This window comes from Bombus fervidus, chromosome 11 (assembly GCF_041682495.2).
Source record: "Bombus fervidus isolate BK054 chromosome 11, iyBomFerv1, whole genome shotgun sequence".
Classification (NCBI taxonomy): domain Eukaryota; kingdom Metazoa; phylum Arthropoda; class Insecta; order Hymenoptera; family Apidae; genus Bombus; species Bombus fervidus.
In genome coordinates, this window is record NC_091527.1 from 2,366,548 (window position 1) to 2,391,357 (window position 24,810).

A 24,810-nucleotide genomic window follows, 5' to 3' on the forward strand; every position below is an offset into this window, starting at 1 on the left:
TTGCAACGTATGTTATGAAACCTCGATTTTCATACAGAACATTATTTACCACAATTTCACATCTGAGAATTAACAATTAATTTAAATTCTGTTACACCTGTTACCGACAAAGAAATATCAAACGAAAGAAAATCAGGGTATTTTTGTATGACAGTGAAGATGAACATTAGCAAACTTCGAATTAAAACGTTAAATAAAAATCATACGAAATTTTAGAGTCACTCAATATCTTTAAAACACGAATCCTTTTGCTTATTTCTTGATACAGGACGTCAAATTTCGTATGTACACGTGCATTATTTTGTGGTATTCATTCAACAAGAATACCCACTCTATTCTCGCATCACATATAGCTCTCGATACAACGCGATACGTATCTACGTATTCTAATAATGTTACATGTACCTGAAATATATATGCAAAATAATTATTCAAAATAATTATATTCAAAATAAAACTAAATGAATGAAACCAATAGTACCCAAAGAACCAGAAGCTAAAAAGAATGTATTACATGTATATACTTGCATTATTGCAAACGATACGAATCTCTCGCTGAAACTTTGTGGTCGTGGACGCTTAACGACGAAACAAGACGAAGAACGAATTTGCAGGGGAACAAGCTAGAAGGAACCACGTTAAAGATAAAAATGTCGTCGGCCGCACGATTTCCAACGGTGCCCGCCAGTTTCCCTCGCTTCGGGAGCGGCGTTCGCGCTTTGATTCTTTTTAATTGCGCGCATCGCTTGATCGAGAGCGGCGAAATAACGTTCTTGGGGCACCTTAATGAGAGGGAATGTTAAAACGGCCGCGGACCCGGAGCCATTTAGCGGCCAAAAATTGCGGAATACCCCAGTGAGAAACAGCGGTTGGGGGACCTCCTCTCGCGCGAATCGCGCTCGGAAGATACGTTCGAACGACGTTAATGTTTTGCCCGTTTCCCATCTTCTTCCCTCCGTTTGCTTCTTTCATCTGTGTCTCCTCCGTTTACCTTCACCACGTAGCAGCATTTAAAGGTTGGAGCCAGGGGATGAGGTTCTGAGAGTACCGGTGATAAGCGTTTAAAGAAGTTCCAGAATCGGCGTATCTTACGAAGGATATTAACGCTCTCCTGACCGCCCACGTATATACCTTGGACACGAATCTGAATATTCTTATCGTTGTTCTTCCTTTTGCATTTTAGTTAGAGGGAGATCAAAGTTACTCGATCAGCGTAATATGTGAAATGGTATAAAGTATATAAGATTATCGGTTCTTCGGTATCAGAAAGATGTCGGAGATTCTTGGATTGATTCTTAGTGGATAGTAAATATGGATGGATTGAGAGTCGCGGCAGCAATGGAATTAGAAATTGAGAACAGATTTCAGATTAGAAAACTGGTCTAATGTTATAACCTGTTACTTAGGCGGATCTTAATCAGAATCTTTCATAAACATGGAACTATATAGATGACGACAAAGATAAATCAATTTCAATAGACAGGGTCTTAATCCCTGCACGTGTAGATATGATACAATTTTTTAATTTGATAGAAATCAAGCATAAAGATATGATTATGTCTAAGAGATTAATAATTCGAGCGTCTAATTAATCGATTCCCTTCAGATCCAAAAAAATTATATCTTCGACACGAAAACATTTCCGTAATGTGAATCTTTTTAGGAAACTTTTGGAAATCCCCTTTGAAAAATGAAACGGGTTAAACAAATTCTAAAGGATTAAAAGATTCTTTTAAAGAGAAATCATTTCACATAGCTTTGTCTTTCACCTATAGGAGAAATTTTCCAAGAAAAAAGATTGTTCCTTCTAATTTCCATATTGTCGTACAGTCTACCGCTCGAGAGTCAATAAAATCATCGGGCGTTCGCTGTGCGCGTCTAACCTAGTGACCGACAGAGGCAATAGCTCTGACAGTAGGCTTAGAGCGTGAGAGGCGGAGGGAGAGAGTGTTCGTGGCAGCAACGAGAGTCGAGACGGAATTGGGGGACATGTAGATGGTTGGGCGGATGCGTCGAGTAATGTGCTTCCGGTTATCGAACGCCGTCTGAAGGTTGACGGGAATTTCGGAGTTCCGCTGCGCTCTGAGCCGCGTTGCAGACTCCTCTGCCTAGCACCTGGATCCTTCTCGGACCTTTCCACGTGGAGAAACGCGTTACCCGAGTCCTGCACGCAGTCCTGATTAAACAGAACCACCGACGGAAACATCTGTCCATGGGTTTGCTTGATTTTCTAACCGTTTACCAGAGGGATGAACGACAAATGAAGAGATTCTTATTCATTGCTGGTGAGGTGGAGGACATGTAGGGTTAACTGATAGAGGAACGAGTAGATGAATTTGTAATTGAAAAATATATTGAAATAAGTATAAGTACAGATATAGCATATGCCGATCCAGATCCTCACTCTCTCAATACTACAATACCAAAGAATATGAGCACGTTCATACATTTGTAGCAAAGGGCATTACCACAAGAAGTTAACCTTAGTGTGTAACTCTAGCTGAAGGCTACAAGAAACAGCAATAACAATCTATTTATAATTCTTTTGTTTGTAGACCTTGTAACCCAAAACAACATTTATATCCAAGGCACAATAATATGGACCTCTCCCTGTTTTGAATTTTTTGCTTCATTTCTGGAACTCTCTCTACGGCCTTGGGCCGCTACACTGGAAATATTGAATCTTCATCGAAGAAATATTTGATTTAGTTGTAAGTTTTGGATTAAGATCAGAGTTTGCTATTCTAGGAAATTATCAAAAAAATATTCGATATTGACTATTTATTAGGAAGAAGGGACGAGATAAATCTTATTCATCATTGTGACTGTCGATTTATACTACGATTTAAATTTGGAATATCGAGTTTGCTGAGAGTTTAGGAAGAATTGTGGTTAGTGAAGAGAAATAGACAAGATGATACCGGAGAAATTGGAACTTCGATTTAGAAGGATGTGTTCACCGAAAGTCTATGGAAAATTGAAGATAATAGAGAAAAAATGGAATGATAAAGTAGTGGTGAGGAAAAGGTTCTGTAAAAGGAATGCGAATATTGGAGCGGCGAGACGATAATAAACGCACAGTTTATCAAATTGTTTGCTCAATAATAAAAGCCACCGACTGCGGTGTTGTAACGCGGCGAGCCGAATTATCGGCGTGTCGTAACAATTGCTGCGGGCTGAACCCGTGGAATTTTCCCTCGGTGCATCTCTATCGCTTGCTCGCGAGCAAGGCGGCATCATGTTAAGAAGGATTCTCAAAGTCGAGACTCGTTAAAATAATTTACAAACAGAAATAAAGAAACTTGTAGCGAGAAATTTTCAACGACAGAAGTTCGGCTTTTCCTTGAGAGAGATGTAATAGTCTTCTTTCCTGAAGAAAGAGAAGAGTCATCTTTTCAAGCAAAAGTGCCTTGTTCATGAACAGTGTTGGTTTTATGCATTCGACATAACATCGTAAAATACGGTTTTCGTCTATACATGGACACCGGATATACAATTAACAATTACAAGTGAAAGTACTCAGATTATTACAAATACAATTTTTTATTAAGTTCGAACTTTTTGTTGCTTCAAGTTTTAATCCTGTTTAATCTTTCTTATAATGAAAGCGCGATTTAAAACATATTTAATTGGAAATTCAAAATTATAAGAGTTGCAATCACAGATAGCAAAAAGTGAGCTAAATAAATTTATTGAACGAAAGTGGTATTTCATGCAACGTGTTACGAATCCATTTCCGGTTGGCGTTCGCGTGAAACGGTCGGATGAGAAATCAACGCGAGGCATCGTCGCCTAATAAAAGCCACGGCGGACCGTTGGTAATCCATAAAATCGACGTTACATCGTTCCTAAGGCGAGGTTAGTTCACCGATGGAGAACCCCTTGTTCCGCGGCTTTACGTCGTTGTAAACACGAGAGGCGGCTTGCCTCTGTTGCTTTCCTTTCTCTCTCTCTCTCTCCCTCTCTCTCTTTCTATCTATTTATCTATCTATCTCTCTCGTCGGCCGAATACACATTTAATTAGAGCCGCGTCCGACCGTAGACATAATCGTAATATGATAATTATACGGTGGATCCGTGTCGCTACCGTAAACTATGAAGCGAGTATAAAACACGATGATTCCTGACGATGGAGCCTCCGCGAAACACCTCGCCTTTGCTCGACGAATTCACTCAATCAACGAGACGAGAATTCGCGATCATTTCTTCGCGTTGTATCTTTCCGAGTGATCAATTTTTCCTCGATCTCGTTTTTGTCATATTTGCCGTACGATCGAGTGCGTCCGTTCCTTCGCTTAGAATTCTTAAATTAAACGGTTTCATCGATAATTGAGAGGGAAAGGTTGTCGAAACTTTATTTTGAAATAAATGAAATATATTTGTAGTTCAAAAGGAATAATTGATTCTGCGTAAATTTCGAAGAAATTATCTATTGTTTGATATTTTTTCAAGTCACACTCGATATCAACAGGTTACTTACTAGATCAATAAAATAGTTACTAGATAAATAAAATAGTAAGTTAACTTTTATTATTATATTGGAATAGAAACAAATAAGTTCATATTCTGCCTGTGAAATGGAACAAAATAAAATATCGAGTTGAGTTTAGCATGGAATGGCAAAGAGAAACACTCTCGAAATAACTTCTCAAAACAATCGTCTTCTTTAAGCAACATACAACCGAGAATCATTCTAGAAAAGAAACCTGGTTACAAGTATCAAACGTAAACGAATAAAAACACTTCTTGTCTCCATAGGCTTTCCTCGTTTGTCAGACAGACACTCTACCGATTCACACGTAACTACGTTCTTCTTGCCGCGATCTCTAGATCAACCTTTACATTCGCGCTGATGTACGGTCACTTTCCACGAACTGTCAGTTACGGCAGTCGGTACAGCGGTCAGAGAGCTCTCTTTCTCCTCGTTTACGCTTTTTCCAACAGCGAACGTGCAACTTAGATCAAAATGTAACTGGAAGAACTATTGCCCGGTAGATCAGATTGTTTCGATCCAAAATCGGACAGTTGCACTCTTGGAGGAATAAATGCAAGCTAATTCAATTCCAGCAGTGCCTTGTTATAGTCACAGAGTCACACCGATTCCTCGTGACAACGACGATGGAAAATGCATCTCCGAACGAGGGTCAAGTGAAACCCAGCAATCTGTCGCTGCCTATATATTTCTATAAAGGGAGAGGATTTAGAAAGCGTGACAGACCGTTTCGACCTCCGTGAATTTCGTATCGGAACAGCGACATTAGTTCGCGATATTCGATCGATCTCATGATCGCATTTTGTTCGAACGCGGAAAGAAACGAGAAATTGAATATTAGCTGATGACTACGGTAGACTAAGAGTCAAGTCAGGTCGTTCGGACGTGAAATCGAATTACCGTTCGCGACTATGCACCTGTTAGCGATGTTTACCTGGTCTGCGGTTTTCCTGCCACCGCGAAAGAGTGGCCCTGCACGAAAAATATGCGAACACGCGCGGTGGTCAGCGTAATAATAGCTTGGCATGCGACAGAACGCGTTGCGTGCGCTCTGTGACAGACGTAAAAGAAGGAGGTGTGCGAGAAAGTGACCAACCCTGCCACTCTCTCCTTCGCTGATGTTTCTTGATTTGAAAAAAAGACATTCTTCCTCATGAAGACTTTTCACTAACCACTTTTTACTTGCCGTTGTGTCTCTGTTTGCGACAGAAATGTTCAAATATTCGGAATTTAGAAATAGATCGAGCTATTACAAATGGAAATGAAATATTAAGACTAGATATGAATTATATATATAACGGTCCACTCGTGCAACTATTTTGAAACGTACAAATATTCTAAAAATGTTTTTTCTATACTAGAGCAATTGCAGTAGGAACATTAACTTGTCATTAAATCTGTAATTGATTCCTTAGGAGAATAAATAATTATTTCCATATAGATGATATTCTGCAAGGAACGATGTGTTACACTGGTATGTTATGAAGAATTGTAAATTCCAAGATAATCTAAAAAAAAAAAATTTCTAACATAATAATAATGTAATTTCCACATAAAAATGTAAAAAAATAATACTATCGCAGAGTTCTCAACAAAAATAATCCGATCGTTTTTCTCTATCTTCTTGCACTTTCATATGTATAACTCTTAATTTCATTTATAATCTTTGCTATACTCTTACTTATTAATTGTAACAAATTCAACATCCACTTCAACTTATAAACCAATTTACCTAAAGTAGCCTGGATGACTATATATATAATGAAGTCACGATAAAGAAAGATCTTTCTGATCCGTTCAATGCACCGTTTCTGGACAGAGATTGTACTGACTGGAATCGATTGGAACAGAAGTCAGGCCGCGTGTCGAGATAAACGGTCATTATTGGCTGACCGTGCGTTTCGTTATCACAGTAGAGCGGCGCATAATGAGCGACGACTGGAGTAGCACGCTAATAATAAAGGCCGTAATTGAGCGGTCGAGTTCTGGAGGCGAGCAGCGTTATAGGAAGAACAAGCGGCCGAGGGTTTCGCGTTCGTGTCGCAACGGGACGAATGAATGGACCGTCGCCGTATAACAGGCCCGCCGCTGCTTCCGGTTTTGCCTCCGGTAATTGAGACCGTGCTGCTCTCCGGCCTTCGTGAGAATATCGCGAAGATTTCCTCGTTTGCTCGGGCATAGAAAGCCAAACAAAACTATCAGTTAACTTTATTACCGTACTCTGTGTAGACTTTCTTTCGTGAGTATTGTATTTTACCTCAGAATTAAATTCTCCATGTACCACGTGGGACATGAAATATCGAACGGACACTACAGTGTTATTCTAAATCAAAATTATTTTCGTCTGCTCGAGGAATGGAATATTTAAGGAAGATGCAACTCTCGAAAATATTTTTCATCGAAAATTTTATTTCTATGCTGCGCGTTAAACTTATTTGGGAGAAATATTGCTTGACTTAAATATCGAGCTTTGTTTTGGAAAAAGATAGATTAGAAGCTCGTGTATTCATTTATTTCGTTAGTCAACAGCATTCACGAGAACTGGGCGAACGATTGATGATCTTCCTTCTTTCGGAATCTCACAAATTTTTTATTCTACTTTCGATACCTAATTATACGCATATCGCAAGAAGGTAAATATTCGAGGAATTTTTTCTCAGAATACAAAAGACGCCAAAACACATATGCCCACGTCAAAAACCACATCGTCTTCACCACACATGACATCGCCAAAAGGTAAAAACATCCTTCAGTCACGAAAAACCTTAGTTCCTCAAAAAGCGTTCACGCACTCGATGCAAATCTATATTTGATCACTCATGGGAGATAGATACGGCGAGCTCTCGACTGAGAATTGAGGTGACGTATCCTTCCATTCGTCTCGAAAACGTTGGGGCAGGCTTTCATAGAAATTTGCATCGCGAACCTTGTTCGTTCTCTCTTATTCCCGTTAAATATGGATGCATTTTACGTGCACGGATCCATATTCCGCGAAAAAGGGGACCGTATGGTGTGTATCTATACGTATGTGTGATCCCTTGGTGATGCGCGATCAAGGGAGAGCACGTGACACGGGTGTGGCAATCGGTGAATATATCCCGGATGCGGACGAAACCGACTGACAGACGGCGAACCGCATGTCATGGCCTCTCCGGTTCGCCTTATCGCACCTCTGTATCAGATCCACCCTCGCCTAGGGGTTGCGGCTCCGGTAATATCGCTGCCGAGCCCGTGGTTTCTGGAAATATTCGCGTTCGATCGCTTCATCGATCTGCTAACCGCTTCAGAAGGTTCTTTTGTGGTTTAAATGCTGGTTTTTCGTGAGACACAGAAAATAAGGGATTATTAAATTAGGAAATACCATGTGAATGTACTAGAAAATATTAACACTAGAATTATCAAAATGAACAAAATTAATTGGTAATTTTTCGCGGAAATATTATATATTTGCAACGGTGGATCCTGGTCCTAAGGAACTTTCGAATGACCTTCTGATGTTCTTCTTATATTATGTGTATATAGAATTACACATACATTTTTTCGAATATCTTCCATTGTGATTTTTTGGGCACAATTCTTTTTTATACGTTTTAATCGCACAATAGTGTTAGAGATGATCAAAGACAACGTTTGAAAAATCATTCGATTTCCTAGAATAGAAATAGAAAAATTAATAAGAATTATACATATACTGCAATGAGTTATCAAAAAGCATTATCCTTGCCAAAGGAATTTCTATTAGGGAGTATTATTAGATATTACTGGGAAGTATATTGACAGCAAGGATAAGTAACAGTCTGATTGAGATTCACTGTGTCGATTATTTTATTCCCTTGTTCTTTAATTGGAAGTCCTTTTGGCAATTTGATTTAGCGTTTTCCCAGGAACAATTTTCCGTCTGGAAAAGTGGCATTTTCATGGTCTGCTGGATTTTGGGGCACTTTTGCTGTTACCCTCGCTCGATCATGTGTCTACCGTATGTGTACGTTAGTATATGTCACACGGTGTCTGTGTGAATACGTTAACATATGTGAACAGAGTGGTCGCTATCAAGGCTTCGTCCGTCCGGTTTGTCTCTTTCTGACTCCCTTCGCTCTCTGTCGATCAGTGGTTCTCACAAATTTTACTCTGTCCGTCCAACTAGACTCTAAATCTTGAAAATAAAGTCGAAACTCGAATTAATACTTCGAAAATACTCTTTCTTACCAATCTACAATTTCTAACAAAAAGTTACTTCTTCATTAGCTATAGTCGGCTGTTATTGATATAAAATTAGATTATTGTATATCAGAGCGAAGTTGTAAACAAGTTTATCTAACTCTGCTGCGGTAGTCGAACCTTGTACTTTTTTTTAACAAAAAATGGTCTTTTAACATTTTAATAAAGTCTCTAGCAAAAAATCGGAATCGGGAGAATCATGCGTATCAGTAATAATTATTTCGTACTTTCCTCAGACGTTCGAAATTTGTTAACGCAGAAAAAATTTAATCGTGTCAAAGGTGACTCAAAGAATTGAATAAAATCTAATGTAATACTCAAATTCTCGTATTATATTTTACTGAAACGATAAGAATATAAATAGTGTAAAAAAGTTTGAACTAACAATTAGTTATGAATACAATAGTCTGAAATCTAAAACAGTCTCTATAATTCCTAGCTCACCACTTCGAAATAACTCATGCCGTCAAAATTTCATTAGCATTGTAAATAAGGTTCAGTATTAGAAACCTGAAAGCATTAACATTCTTAAACAAAATCATTACTGAAAAACATTATTTCCAGATTTCACACAAATGCAAGTAGCGCATTACCGAGTCAGCAGGTGCAATTCGTCATTCGGCCCCTCAAGATACACTCCGTGCCAGCCAGCTCGTTCCGTCGTTGCGTTTTCCTCGTTACACAGCGCCAAATAAAGCGTCGACGGGCGTCCGGCATAATTTTCAATAACAGATAGACGATCGGAGGAACGTTGCTTGCGTTGTTATCCGCCGGAAAGACAAAGCCTACTGGTGCAACGCGCGCGTCTTTAACGACTCGAGACGAGGCCGCGCGAGCACCGCTCGCTGAACCCTCGATTATTTTTCGCTAATGAACGTATATAATAGCGGTGGAGCCTGGGTGTCACTGTCCACGCTTAATGCGATCGCAACTCACGATAAGATGCTCGCCTCTTGGCAATCGTTAGCGGACAGCGCTCGTCTCGTACGCACGCGCCCCTTACGTACGATTCGCGCGCGCGGGCGTGCGATAAAAATTCGCGCACCCCCTCGTTAGAACCGCCACGTCGCGATCCACCGATCCTGATTGGTCGCTGGCACTTGAATATCCGATTTGCATTGTAAATCCGTCCACTGGTATCGATCTTCCTTTCGAACTGTCGAGCAGGAAACCGGGCGAGCAACCTGGACTCAAGGAGTTAGCGCAAGTGTTGAAAGATTGAATAATATAAAGATTTGAAGTTAATCAGAGAGGTGGGATTAATGTGTTGTTGGAATAATATTGTCAGTGATGATATCAAGGTTTTGTTACACGGATGGCTTTATTGTGGGAATAATGGGAGTATCGTTGATATTCGAGTGGATTATTAAGACGGAGAAAAGGCAGGGTAGAAAAATAAAGGAAATTAGCATTCCTCTTTGTGGCATTAATTAAGAGCAAAACTAAAGATTCTAGAGACTCCGAATTTTCAACCAAATACATCAAAGCACGTTTGCAAATATCAAATTTTCGTTCCATAAATTCAAAAAATGTATAAAATTAACAAGTCCTCATCGATAATTCTCACCGACCAATCACAGGAAATTAACAATAACTCCCTCGTTGTCCATAACTTTTTGTCGATGAAGAGATGAAAAAGGAAGGAAACCGCGAAGGACGTGAGGAAGGTTGTTCACGATGGAAGAAAGGTGAACGATATGAGAGAGAAGAGAAAGGTGACCGCCTTATCCCGAGGGAGGCGAACGCAACACGGGAAACCAATTAGCCGAAGAACGCTGCGCCACCGTGCTACTAGATATGAGTCGGAGAGCTGTTCGTAGCGTATTCACTCGAGCTGCCGGCTCGACCGCGTTGTTATACCAGCGATCTGGTTCCTGTTATCGTTACCTGCGAGCCTCGTAGACGAGGCGTCGATCGACGTCGCTTAAAATCCCCTGCCTCCTGCAGCCGGAGAACCATCCTCAGTTTGCCGGCTGTCGAGATACCAAGCTCATGCGGGTCGATCAGTTACGTTTCCTTCTTTGCTGCCCCTTCCTCGCTTTCTTCATCTCTGTTCGCGATATAGATGTCCCGCAACATCGTAGCTGTAGAGTAATAACGAAGGTTTTATCGTTGAAGAAACTTTTTGTGTTGGACGATGTGGGCTGCTCTATGGAGGAAACTTTGTAGGATTTTATGCCTGACAATTGGTCTTATCCGTGTTAATCCTACGTCAGCATGATGGTTTGAACAACGATGGATATCGTGAATCACGATGTTTTAATCATTTTTGCGTAGAAATGTTTGCGTTGCACGACCAGTTTGGATCGTCGCGTCGTCGGTCGACAGCAACAAAGGTAGGATATCGTAAGTCGTGAAACTCGATTTCGAAAGAAACGTAGGAGCTCCGAGGATCACCGGGCGACGTAGGTTTTTCGCCGGTCGCCGCGGTTTTTTGAAGGAGCACGATCATTTGGGAGTCTAATTTATACGGCGGCTAAATTAAAACGAATGCGTCGGCCGGACGCATCTGCAAATCTCTGCGGGTCCCGGGCTCTCGGCGAGAAGAAGCGTCTCGCATACGAGGAAAAAGAGGAAGAGGCTTGGTGGCGATCCCAGGGGAAAAGAGAGAGGCGACTATATTGTGATTAGGGAGGAATGTTGATTAGATCCATCAGCTGGTCGAGTGTCGGCCCTCCTTCCTCTGCTCAACCTTCTTGAAACTCTCTCGTCCGACTCGGACGAGAGTCTGTGGCCTCTGTTCAGTGGGACTCGTGTGAACGTACTTGCTCCAACAATTTTTCTCGTTGCGCTATCTCGCTTGAAGTTTCTTTATACTCGAGATAAAGCGGCAAAGAGAATTTATATTTAGCGAGTTTCACTTGATTTATTTGGCTATCAGTCTGTTAACACGAGAAGTACTGATCTATAGTGTGTGTGTACTGGAACATATTATAGACATATTATAGATGGTTACAATTAGAGTAGTGTGATGAGAATGAATGTATATACGTGTAGAAGTCGCACAAGAACGATATCTGATCAATTTCATAGATTAAAATATAAAAGAAACTGAAGATTAGAAAATTAAAAACGTTATAACGTGGTATTCATAATTATTCGTATTGTCTCCTTGTAGTACATAAATTTATAAAAATATTTCATTTTTTTTTTTTTTTTTTTGGAACACCAAATATTAAAAAGGAAATTGATTAATTTTAATTGATTGGCATAATTACTTCATTAGTCCTAGTGTTAAATATAAAACAGTACATGTTTAAATTAATATAATTCTGAGTTAAATTCATGGAATCGGAATTTTATGTCTTTTTTATAGCTTGCGTTTCTTTCTACCTGTTTAATCGGTCGATATCTGCGATCTTCGCATCGATCTCGTATTCAATGACGGTAGGTAGTCGGAACACGACGCAACTACGTTCCTTGACGAACAAAAGCGAAACACGCGGGCATTATGCAACGCACCTGAACGTAAAACATGGTATGGATGCGTGCAAGCATGATGGAGACTGTCAATACATAATTGCTCTGTCATTTATCACACTTGTCCCTATGTTCCTTCGGTCTTCGTCTACGATCTACAACGATCGCGCAACGTACCGGTAAAAAATATAAAACCGACAGAAACGTAAAATTCATGAAAAATTCTGCCACCCGTCGGATTCCCTTTTTCTTTTCCATTACAAGAGTCAGCATTTCGGTAAGCGTCGAACGAAGAGCACGATCGCGTAGGTTTTCAAGCGATAGGTGTGAAATTAACTCGATGCAATAAACGTCATCGACAAGCTGCTCGTTTTGAAATAATTGAACCCAGGATCGACGTGCACGTGCCCGTTTTATTATTTATAATCGCGCTTACGATCGCGCCGATAAAATGGCGTTGATGGATCGTAATGGCGAGAACTGGTGAAACGGTCTCTGCTATATTGTTCACGAAGAAAATTAATGTTCCATGCAATTTTTTTCCCCGATTCGCCGAGTACACATCATTGAAACTGAAATTCATCGAAATAGAATTTGAAGAAATTGCTCATCGCTTTAACCACGTCACACAATATTTATCTACCTCTCTGTTATATATGGAATATTATGAATAACAATTCTAGAAAATAAAAATGTATGATTCATCGTAAACTATAAAATAACATCTTTAGCGAACACCTACACAGGCTCGCAAAAATATTCGAATACTTGCAGATACTTTTTATAAATATATTATGCGCATTATACGAAACATTTAAGAATTTCATTAAATAGTTTCATTAAGTATCTTACAATTTCTACACATATTTTCAGATTTAATTCAAACTTATCAATAATACATCAACAATACATCAATACGATGACAGTTATGTCTCCTTATAGAGCTAATGAAAATTCAAGATGTTTTATATAACACGTACAATATAGATGTAAAAATTTTCCCTGATAAATGTCCAAATACTTTCGTGAACCAATGTAGTTACCGTTTCTATGTCGCCCTTGTTCTACCGGAAGCAAGGGTGACGAGGCACCCGTTGAAGATTTCCCGCGGCGTGGTGTCAGGCGCGAAACCGACAACCCAGAAAATCCGCTGTTCCGACCGCGATCGCTGGGACTTCCGTGGCAAAGCTGGCCGGAATTCCATTACCGAAGAAAATGTAAATATAATTGTGGCGTGCTGACATAACGGCAAGATAATCCGTCGAGCGGAGGCGCTGGCTCCGCAATAAATCGTAATTTATGATCGCCGCGGACAGCCACCCGGTATGGTCGAGATATTCAAGACCGCGAGACTGAACCGAGAAAGCTCGACTCTTTCTCTTTCTCTCTAGTCTTCTGGTAACTCGTCTTCGTCACTCGCGACCGGCGATCATTCCGCGTCGCGCCCTCGACACTCGCTATCGTGGACGGCCTCTGCGCCTGTTTTCTCCGCCTCCTCTTCGTCCAGCCGAGAAACGACCTAGACAGGCTCGAGTCTCGATGAATCTTGGCCTCGCTCGATGGCCACGCTCTCGAACCTTTCGCGCTTTCTCGCTTCTACGATCAAGACTCGAGACTCTCATCTTCTTTCTCTTTAGAAACTTCGTCTTCCCTGCTCCTCACGGATCATCCATCTCTTTTAGAGACTCATCTATAGCTCTCTTCGTCGCTCCTACAAATCTTATGGTGTGCCTGTCCTTTTCTATCGTTGGGACTCGCGCGACGTCTGGTCGTTTTCCTCCGGAGCACCAATAAATTAATTGCAGAGATTTACGTATCTCGCCCGTAAAACAGTCAGCGAGAGTAATGCTCGGCCGCTAATTACATAATTATACGGCATTATGTTACGACGACCAATTAATACGTGGGTACAATGACTCGGAGGCGCGCGAGAAGTACGAGCGCGTAAGTCATCGGCTTGCGATCACCACGCCGATAACGGCGCATCTCGTGTCGCCACTTCGACCATCGGCCTTATAATTTATCGTCCGCGTGCGTTTACGCTGTGAACTACAATCCCCTATTTACTATTGTTCTCTCTCTTCTGAACCTGACGTTTCTGACTTTCACATTTTGAACTATGCTCAAATTTGGCTTGTTGCTTTGCAGAGTAACGCGTTAGAAAATTATTCATAACCAAAGATAGTTTACAATAATTACTAGGTTCTTATATCTTTCTTAATCCTTTAGTAACATTTGCAAAAATTTATAAACTTTGATTGGTTTAATCAGTGTGGGTTATTGAAACAGTTAGATAATATTTAATTTTAGATGCTAAATGTGCATGATATAAAAAGTTAGTGGATCTTAGAGTATCTAATCTATTATAATAGTTAGTAATTCTGTTGCGTGTAACTGTTCAATGAAACATACAATAATTGTAGAAAAACATTTAATTTCTTGTTTAGTGCAGTGTGCGACATATCCAAATTAAAATTCAGTACGTGATCGCAAATTATCGAAGAATGTCATTCACTAATCATTCGAACCGACACAGCTGTTGACAGATCATCGATCAATTATCGACTGTCTCCGCGTATCTGTTACACTTCTCATCTGCGCAGTAAATCTTTATTCATGCTTCGTGATAGAATATTTTGCCAACCTTGTATTCGCATATTGTCGACAACATTTTTACCATCTTTTTTGTCTTCTGGCACACATCAATCTTATGTAATAAAAGATAGAACCTGATAAAAAAACACGTTTCATTGAAAAATAAGCATTTTTCGTAGACACTGTACACAAGCTGCCCCACGAAATACTTGTGCTAATTATTTTGTAATTTACATCGCTTACATTTACTCGTACGTATATATATATATATATATATATATATTTTCAGATCTGTTGAAAATTTTACCAATATAATCACGATAGTCAAGTCTCATAAAAATGTTAATGAAATTTCAGAATGCCTCTCATAACGCTCGTAATATATTCATAAAAGATGTTTACGAGTGTTTGAATACGTAGTGAACTTATGCTCATGAATTTCTCCATTTTACTTGCGTAGAGAACAACAGTATATTTCCAGAAGTCGCTGGATGAAATCGAAAAGAAGGAATCACGCGTTGCCCATTTCACCGAAACTCGTGATCGCCACCCAATCGTCAGTCTTGTTTTGTCACCGATCACGCGTCCTGCTAGCATCTTGTTAGCTCGTCGCTTTTCTTCCGTTCGGGGACGCCTTTTGACCCAGTATTTTCCATCGTCGAAAAGGGGGCGGAGAGGGAAACGCTCGGTTACCAGAGCGGGGGTGGAATATGAGATGCGGGCAAACTGATTTATTTAAGGGGCAGACCAGACATCCGGTTTGTCGAATTACGCTTTAAGAGCGCCTGTAGACGGAGTGGCAGATAAAAACAGAGAGATGAACAGATTGGAAAGAAAGAGAGAGAGCGGGCAACGAGGTGGAACGAGACCGCGTAGCCCGTCGACCCGTTAACCGTTTATCATTGCATCGACACAAGTCACGCAGCTGGACCCTTGCCTGTCCATTTAAAAAACGAAAAAGACCGACGGGACTTTAGTAGGAAGTGACGTCATCGAGCAAGATCCACCTTCAAATCGTGTCATTCGTCCATGCGAAATTCAATGGCAGATAAAAAATAGTTTGGAGAAGGTAAATGGTACGAAGAAATAGCTCGAAATTATACTTGATAACAGTAACTAGGTGAAGTCATCGATTTTAAAATGGTCAGAGATGAATGAAAACTTTATTAGAGGTAATTAAATGGTTGAGCTGATGTATATATTTGCTCCGAAAGTGAACTGCCCCGTTTCGAAGGTTTTCATCATCTGTATTTGAAGACTATTAAAATGTGTTTCTGTCTTAAAACAAATAATTTTAAATATGTATTTTAACTTTAATTTTGTAAAACTTATCCTACGAAAGATAGGGAAAACGTAGTCTTGTATTTGCGTTTACATTTCCCTACATGCGTCAGGATAAATTTTTGTTATTTACCAATATGGTAAAAAGTGTGTAGTACAAAGATTTACATAGATGTAAAGAGATGTAAAGATTCACTTGTCACTTTTTTACTCTAAAGTTCTTAATACATATACGTATTTTATCTTCTCATTCTTCTTGCATTCAAAAATAAAAAGTTCAGAGAACAAGAAAATGTTTATTCAATGGAACTTGATGTTGATGGAAAACTGCAGGAACTTAGTAATCTTTGACTTAGAGCGTAGACTTTAATACGTATACTTCGTTTTGCACGAAGTTATATATAGTAGAAGGGAATAAGGTTGATTTAATCGATTCGTCAACACGTTCGGATTAGACTCACCGATCGGAATGATCGTGGCCGACAAGATCATCTTCGCCTCGTAGGTGACAATGACAAGCATCGCCCTTTGTTTCGTACTTGCTGCTAGTAGGAAGCAATCCAGCGACAACCGATGCATTATTAATGTCCCCCTTTCGCTTGTTACCGCTCTTGTACTCGCTCACGCGACGTATATATCCTCCGTGTGCCCGGGACGAACGATCGCGGGCCCCTTCTAATGAAAATTAAGACGTCCCGGACGAGAATTATGTGAAATTAATTGGAACGTATACAACCATATCTATTCAATTTTCTTTGCTATTAAATCTAGATTAATGACCATGAAGACACGTAAACGCAGATAATGTAAATATAATACAATACATATCTGTATATAATAGAGATATGACCTATTGTCTTTATTCTTAATTCTTACAAATTGTCTTTACTCTTCATCTAATAAGGATTGTGGATGTTTATGTAAGTTTATAATTTGAAAGTAGTATAACCAAGAATTGGAATTTCACTACTGTATTTTATATTTTTTCCCATATTACGTACATTCTGTATAATTTTTTTACATCCAAACATTCCACGAACACAATAAATATCTACAAACTACTTATCGCATTCAATCAAACTCATGTTTGCAATATTTTCTATCGTTACAAGCTTACCACCCACGTGAAGTCATAGCCATTACAATTCTATACAAAGCACGCGAATCGAACGCCATGGCGCCTCTACTTACGTATCATACATTGCAACTAAAGTACAAAAGCTAGAATATGCGATTATTCCGTTGCCAAAGTAAAGTACTTTATATCAGAGAATTCCGTTAGGTTGGTTTGCGTGGAATTTCAATGATTCGTCGTATCTCCAAGGTGAATCGCAGTTACGACGATCTTTTCCTCGGTCGTGCTTTCATCAGCTTCATCGTCGCCGCCGTCGTCGATGCGTGCACACGTGAACACGTCCTCGGGACGCAGGAAGGTCCTATAGATTTGACCGTGTAACGATTTTAACCAGATACGAGAGCGACCAATCGAGAGAGGGAGACCGGGTCGGTACATTATCGCGAAGATGATGCCTATGACAGCATGTGGGAGTCAGCTGTCACTCATTGTTGCCCTGGCAGACGTGATATATCCAGACATTTCGCTTCGTGATACCGACCTGCCTGGAATTCTTATCCTATGACCTCGGGCCACGATCGATACTGTTGCTTTTCGCGTAAACAAATCTGCTGAGGGAGAACGATCTTGCGTGATCCCATGATTTCTCTTCTGCTTAAAATTCACTGATAAATAATATACACACGTATACGACTTTAATAACGAAAAAATTAATAATGCGATACAAATGAATGAAAATATTTACTTACGAGACTTGAATACATTTTATGTGTCGAAATAATTTAATGGTTAGCATTCGTAAAGTGAATTTATTCGTTTATTGAAATAAATATGAGTAGTCGATCAAATAATAAGAGGTTCAACGGGAACGACTACTCGAGTCGAGTGTTTCGTTTCCCAGTCGTGTAGCAAAACTTTCTTTCGATCAACGACAGTGTGAACGCTAACAAAATAATAATTCCATTCTTACATTACTCATGCTGTTTCGATTCTCCAACCACTATCTATAATACGTATACAACGCCCCGTCTCCAATATGAATTCAATACCTCATTACTATACCAGTCCTTCCTCTTCTTACAATCTCATACCAGTAAGTAAAAAAAATAAAGAATATAATACGTCAAATGAGAAGAATACTACAAATTTCCATGTGCATATGTACATACAATGGCTGCGAAAGTATTAGCGCACTCCCTTATTTTCCAATGAGTTAACTTTCTCTTATCATTTTTCGTTTCTTTATTTTCATAATATCAAATTTTTGCAATTACATGAAATGATCATTAAACAAAACGAATTTTACTATATTTGTGTTATGTAAGTGCTACAACAAATGCAACGATGTGCCGATATTATTTGTAGCCATTGAATATACCATACGCGTCCACGAACGAGAATTCAAAATACATAGTCGTCAGTCCGAAACAGCCTGAACGAAGCCCGAGATCGAACGAGACATCGAAACGATCCGAAATGGAACAATTAGGCTCCGGTTCAAAGAAACGTGGACCTCGTGGTCGCGTATTCCTCGCACGAGGGGCCGGCAGGCAATTTGCCGCGCGTATTTTCCCGAACGGGCAGGTTCGCGGCTTCGTGATTATCACACAGCTACACCCGCGGAATAAGCGAGCGTACGCTCGAGAATATTCAGCGGTTGGCGCGAGGCCGATTCGTAGGACGCGCGCGTCGTCAAATCGTTTATGCGATGGGCATTTTCGAGGAGTGGTACGTGTGCTCCGCCTTTAATCGAGATCGAAATCGGCCGCCGCGGCCTCGTCAATGGTATTCCCCGTGGATGGGCAACGGTATTGCGCGCGTACGCCTCGAAACAACCCTTCGGACGTGACGTTTGTTTCGAGTAACACCGAAGAAAGGGACCTTTTCGAACTTGATGACCGTGTCGTTCGATGCTTCGTGTCCGTTTCGTGTGTTGTTTTAATGTAGTGTAAGAGAACTGTGTATCTGAACGTATCGTCTGATCGTTTTTTGTTCTGTTCATTACAGAGGCCACCCTCCTCGTCACTCTCGTACCCCGGTGCGGGTGGTAATGACGACGCACGCAGCCCCGGAAGCGGGGGCACACCCGGACCTCTCAGTCAACAAGCGCCCGCAAGTTTGGACTCCTCGGATCCTGGTAAATACATTGATGACTCTTTTTTTTTGTTAATTGTACGAGAGAATGTAGCTATTTATGTGGCAAATAATTTTGTGAGAAGCTGCCTTTTTTTCTGTGATCGATTGGTCATCCAAAACTGTCGAGGATAGAAGTACCGGAGTGTCTTTTGCTATAAAAGCGTAGAAATTAATCATGTGAATGGTAATGTTTAATAAATAATTGAATATAATAATTGCTAGATAATTGGAAAAGTGACCTTTAGTTGGAAATATAGTTGTGAACGTAGTTTGTACGTAGCTTCGGAATGAATAGTACTTTCTCTTGTATCGTGTTAAGTGTGTAATATTAGCATTTTAAGCCGGAGCAATCTTCGATATGAATTACTGGTTGGTAAACATTGTCGATAGTAACTATGGTACAAAAATCATCGTATATTTAGTATGCTATTTCTACTAATTCGATAAGAATCGATAAGAATACTAACTCAATTCTGTCATTCTGTCCTTAATTCAATTACGGTATCTCCACTTTTTCCTAAATTTTTTCTTTCAATCTTTTCCCTATATCCAATGCGTGACCATACGTTGCTGTTCGATTTTGAAGCTTAAGCCTCATTTATGTACGCGGATAAAAGACGGGGATGAAAACAGCGTTCGCCCGTCGTGTTCTTGCAAAGTGCAACAGTGCAAGTTCGGCTTTACGACTCCTTTACTCAACGATTTTCCACACGTTTGACGATAAAAACAAACATTTTATGATGTCTATCGATAAAATCGTACAAATTATTAATAAAACGGAAAATTGATAAAACTCGAATTCACTTTAAATTCAATTCTTCACTCTACTTTCACGACATATAAATTATGTAAAGAAGGAAAGCGAGAGAAATAAAAGACAAATGGCTCTTGTATGTAAATAAAAGATGACGGAATTATTCGCCTAATCGTCGACCATCGACAGGTTTGCAATCGACGTTTACCGAATGTTTATCGATCGTATGAAGATTCACACTGTAGAAGTCGACGGATCGTGAGAAGCATTCGAACGAATCGATCAACGTGGATCGATCAACGAAACGCGAAGTGGGTCTCTGTGTGGACGAGAGTGCCAGCGTTCTTTGGGGTTCGGCGCGCTAATGACAATATCACGCGACAAACAACAGCTTGATGACAATCAAGACGCGACTCGTCGAGACCCCACGGACCTTCTGCACGCCCTTCAAATTTTACGAACACCGACTCGCGCGTCAACACTATCAAAGCCACGGCAACGCCAGCGTCGGGTCTAATGAGCAACCCGTCGCATTGGCGTAATGCTTTCCCCTCGTCTTCTTTTTTTTTTTTTTTTGCTTTCTATGAATTATCTTCAATTGAAAAATTTTCTATCGAAAATAGACAAGGGTTACAGAATATTTTGATCGAAAGTTTAATCAAAGGAGTTTAATTATAGAAACTATCTGATTTTGTACAATGGATATAATATATCTATGTATCTTAAAGGTGGGAAGTTAGATCCTATCGATCCAGTAAAGACTAGAGTTTTGTTAATGGAACATTTGTAACTTTTTTCCCAATCAATTTACATCGTCGAATAATGTTGTTTAATATGAAAGGAAATTTCAAGGATTCGCTTACTTAATTACTGTGCTGCTATTTCTCACACCTACGTATTTTACAATTTTATGGAAATGAATATTTATAACATTATAATAAATTATTAATGGGTTAATCCATGAGTCATCGAGAATACTCCTGTCATTTGAGTTTCTTCTCCCAGTTAACGTTTCTAATTTGTTCTTCTAAAATCGCGAGCCTGCAGTATATTCCATTCATTCTAATAAAAAATTTCAATTCCTATGTCGACAATCTTGTCATCAGGATTGCAAACAGTTATCACAATTTCCACGAACGAAGAAAACGTTCCGCTTTATACATACCATGCCAAGCATCCAAACCACCTGCTGACGAACTACCCCGTTCTTACCCTTTAAAATTTCCGAGTACATTGGTAGTTTGAAGCAAATTTGCCTCGATTTTCACGATGGTTGAACACAAAAAAGAGCGGAGGACAAACCAGAATAGAAGCATTCCGCGGTGATGAGGCGCGCCAATGGTTAGCGCGGCCGGGTTCAGTCAGTCACCGGAGGGTACACAAGTTCACGACACCATCCCATAAAGATTCATTAAGGTCCGCCCGTCTCTCTATATTCGCTGTGTCGTGGTAGCGTTATAGAGCCGCGTGGCGTGCCAGTTCGCTCTTGTTGCGTGTGTATCGTATAGGTGTACTTTACTCGTGCTCGTCCTCTCACTTTTCTGCGTGCTCGTGTAAGTATACGCCACAGTCAAAACGGTTGATCAATAATAATCAAAAGCATGCGTTGCGCTGTGTCGATCGTAGGAACAACTTGGGAAAACAGTGTCGCGAGTTCCTTAAGCCGTTTCATCGTCCTCGATTAGACTCGTAATAGCGCGTCGATAAGGTGGTCCATACATTGCAATAATGTCTTTGTTAAGAGGTTTCTTTTTCAAATGGAGGTTCTTTTTCAAAAGCTGTATCTTAATTGGAATCTCACGCGATTGCGATTTCTTGATAAGAATTCTTCGAAATCTGTCTGTAATTAAGATCGATTATCGCGTCTCGTGAACATTGTTCAGTGATTGTGTCGAAACGTGTATTTTAAAATTCCGGAATTTGATCGAATTAGTCAACAATACATTTATTAACGATCTTCTGTGAATTAATTGTTTCTAGAAATAGTACGTAATTATTAGGCAGATCCATATATTTATATTATTGTTATGTGTAATTCCGGAATTTGATCGAATTAGTCAACAATACATTTATTAACGATCTTCTGTGAATTAATTGATTCTAAAAATAGTACGTAATTATTAGGCAGATCCATACATTTATATTATTGTTATGCGTTACGATAAACGCTATGATATTTCGAAGATTGATTCATTGAGTGTTGCTCCATTTACATTCGGGATATATATAACCTATTAGCTTTAATTGATCAAAACTAGCATTGATGAAAGAAATTTGTCAAAATTAGATTTGTTGAAATTAGTATTAACTAGGGAAAATAGATTTTGATGAAATTCGGATTTTATTTATCACAGTAAGAATCGATCTCGCTGAATTTTATAAAGAACAAGTGTGGAAATGAAATGGTCGAAGATATAAATTTCGATAGCATACATTTTTTAGTTGAAATGTTACCTAAGAATAGTTACTTGTTCTACGAATATTTCATTAACGATGTATCTGTCTTTGTCCACTTATAAATAAACTTACTAATCAAACAGAACGCTTGATTTAAAAACATTGATGTCCGCTGTAAAGATGTGGTAGAACTGATTGTACCGTAAGAATTTTTGGAGCGCAAATGCTTGATTATGCTTTACTGCCATTTAAAAGGAGCGAACTGCGAAAAACTCGTATTTTTCCAGGAAGAAACTTTTACACGCGTTTGTGGCCAGTGAATGTTCTGAGAAAATTGAGAAACGATTTGCAAACAGAATTTACATCTAACCAATATTACTAAATTATGAAAATACAGTAAACTCTGAATATTAATTTCAACTACATCGCATAATGTTCATCGAATAATTCTAGCCAGAAGTAAACGAAGCACGTAGTATCTTTACGTTCACCGATGATGTCACGAATTCTTCTCGCTAAGCGTCGACGATTGCCGGTCGCATATTTGTCATCGGCCTTTAAAATTCATCGCATGAGAAACATCGGCCGTTTCGTGACGAGATTTCGATCAGGCACATTCTCGTTCGCGACTTGCGCTCGCACGTTCGGTATTAATTAAATGACGCTAAACGGTAACGCAACACCCCGTGGATCAAACGTCGTCGCGTTTCACCACGATCAGCACGGAAGCGCTTTTTATCCGCGAGCGTATCGCCGCGCGAGTTAGCTTGTTGAATATCACGATCTTTATCCCAACGCGACGCGGTCAACAATGAAATCACTACGATCGTAAAATATTATCCAACGTTATACACATTGAATCTTTTGCTCGATCCGGGTGAATCGAGAATATTCAACCGGATATCGATTTTAAAGAAAAGATTCTTCGCGAGGAGAATTCTAAGACGATGAATTGCGAGAAGGATGTCGTAGCCGCGACCTCGAGGAATTTTTGCGCGTAACGTAAAAGTGGAAACGGTCTCTGCTCGTTGAAACGCGGCAATCAGCAAGACTTTCTCCATGATTCGCCTCGATCGCGTGCTAGAGCGAGGAAATTGTTTCCTCGTCGATAGATTTAACGTTACTCGCAGCAGGGAAATCGAGGGTCGACGTCTAGACTTTTCCAAAATTAAAATGGAGTTGCATATATAAATTTATAGTATAAACGCCTATATACAAGATTTTGATTATATATATCTATAACTATTTTATTGAAAAGTTTCTTTAAAATCTTCATCCTGAACGTGCATTTTCTTTTAGTAAATATTAAAAACGTTTCTAGCTCTATTGAGAACCTCTGTTAAACGTTGTTCAGCAAATCGATTCCCCTCGGTAAACGAGGTAGCTGGCCGCATGCTATTCTCTCGTTAATCCTCAATTACAATATTGTTTATACCTCAAACGAGCTGGAGAATCGCATTTCTGGAAAAGCACGCCGCCTTAAATCGTCTGTGCACGCCAGTGACCGTTGCGCACGGTTTGTTTATCGGAACGAGCCTTTCTGTATCTTCCGATCTCACGTTTCCATCTCCGTTTTCTTTTTTCTTTTCTTTTTTTTCATTTTCAAACGATGTCACACGGTTACGAGCTTTTTTCACGATGGTACAAACACCTCCGACCTCGCCCACGCATTTTTACAGATCGTATAGAAACTATACGATTCGAAGAGTTCGCGTTCAGGACACGAGTTCGTCAGGTTACCTAACGTCTAGATAGCATCAGTCTCATCGAAGTTGTCACCGACGGACAAGGCATTTGCTCGGCGCCCATCGAGGCTTTTCTTCGTCGTTTCAGCCCTGTCTATCGGCCCTTTTCGTCGTTTCCCTCTGGTCCCGTGGGCTCGTTAACGTGCCGGCTTGTTTGCCGACAGATATCATCTTCGACGAGGTCTCTCTGTTGCGTTGGTCTTGTCCGCGACCGTGGAACCTCTCTGGCTGGACCTAATTTCTGTCGAATGGAGGCTTGGATCGTAGTATCTATCCCTTAAACGTATTCCACGACTATTCATCTAGGTATAGAAATACGAGCTATTTGAAAATAATTATTCGTTTTGTGATTACGAAACAGCCGGTTCAATTTCATGCCTCGTACTCCGTTTCTTTTTCCCATTTCTTCGTTATCTAAATGAAACAGACGTTCGTGAGTCACAGTTAATTTTGGCGTGCCAGTTCTTATCGACCGATATGGATATTTCTCGAATGGAATAAGATACGGTGCCGATGGTCAGAGATTGTACTTATTCGTTGGTCGACGAAGATGAGTTGTCGATCTCTTTGACAAACTAATTTCTTTATTTGGATTACTTATCGTTTTACTTCGGTTCTTTTACAAATAAATCGTATCGTATAATAGTTAACGAAAATTAATTTGTTATTATTAATTGTTAGTTTCGTGATTATAGAA

The 24,810-nt window shown here is 39.8% G+C and overlaps 1 protein-coding gene across 8 annotated transcripts in view; it reads left to right on the forward strand.

The window, feature by feature from the left end:
* The window catches only part of Hth (Meis homeobox homothorax), a 507,314-nt gene that overhangs the window by 130,251 nt on the left and 352,253 nt on the right, over window positions 1-24,810 (forward strand). For all 8 annotated transcript variants that reach the window (XM_072013316.1, XM_072013317.1, XM_072013319.1 and 5 more), the window contains exon 7: window positions 19,089-19,218. In XM_072013316.1, coding sequence (XP_071869417.1) covers window positions 19,089-19,218 — 130 coding nt within the window. The remainder of the gene's footprint in view (window positions 1-19,088; window positions 19,219-24,810) is intronic.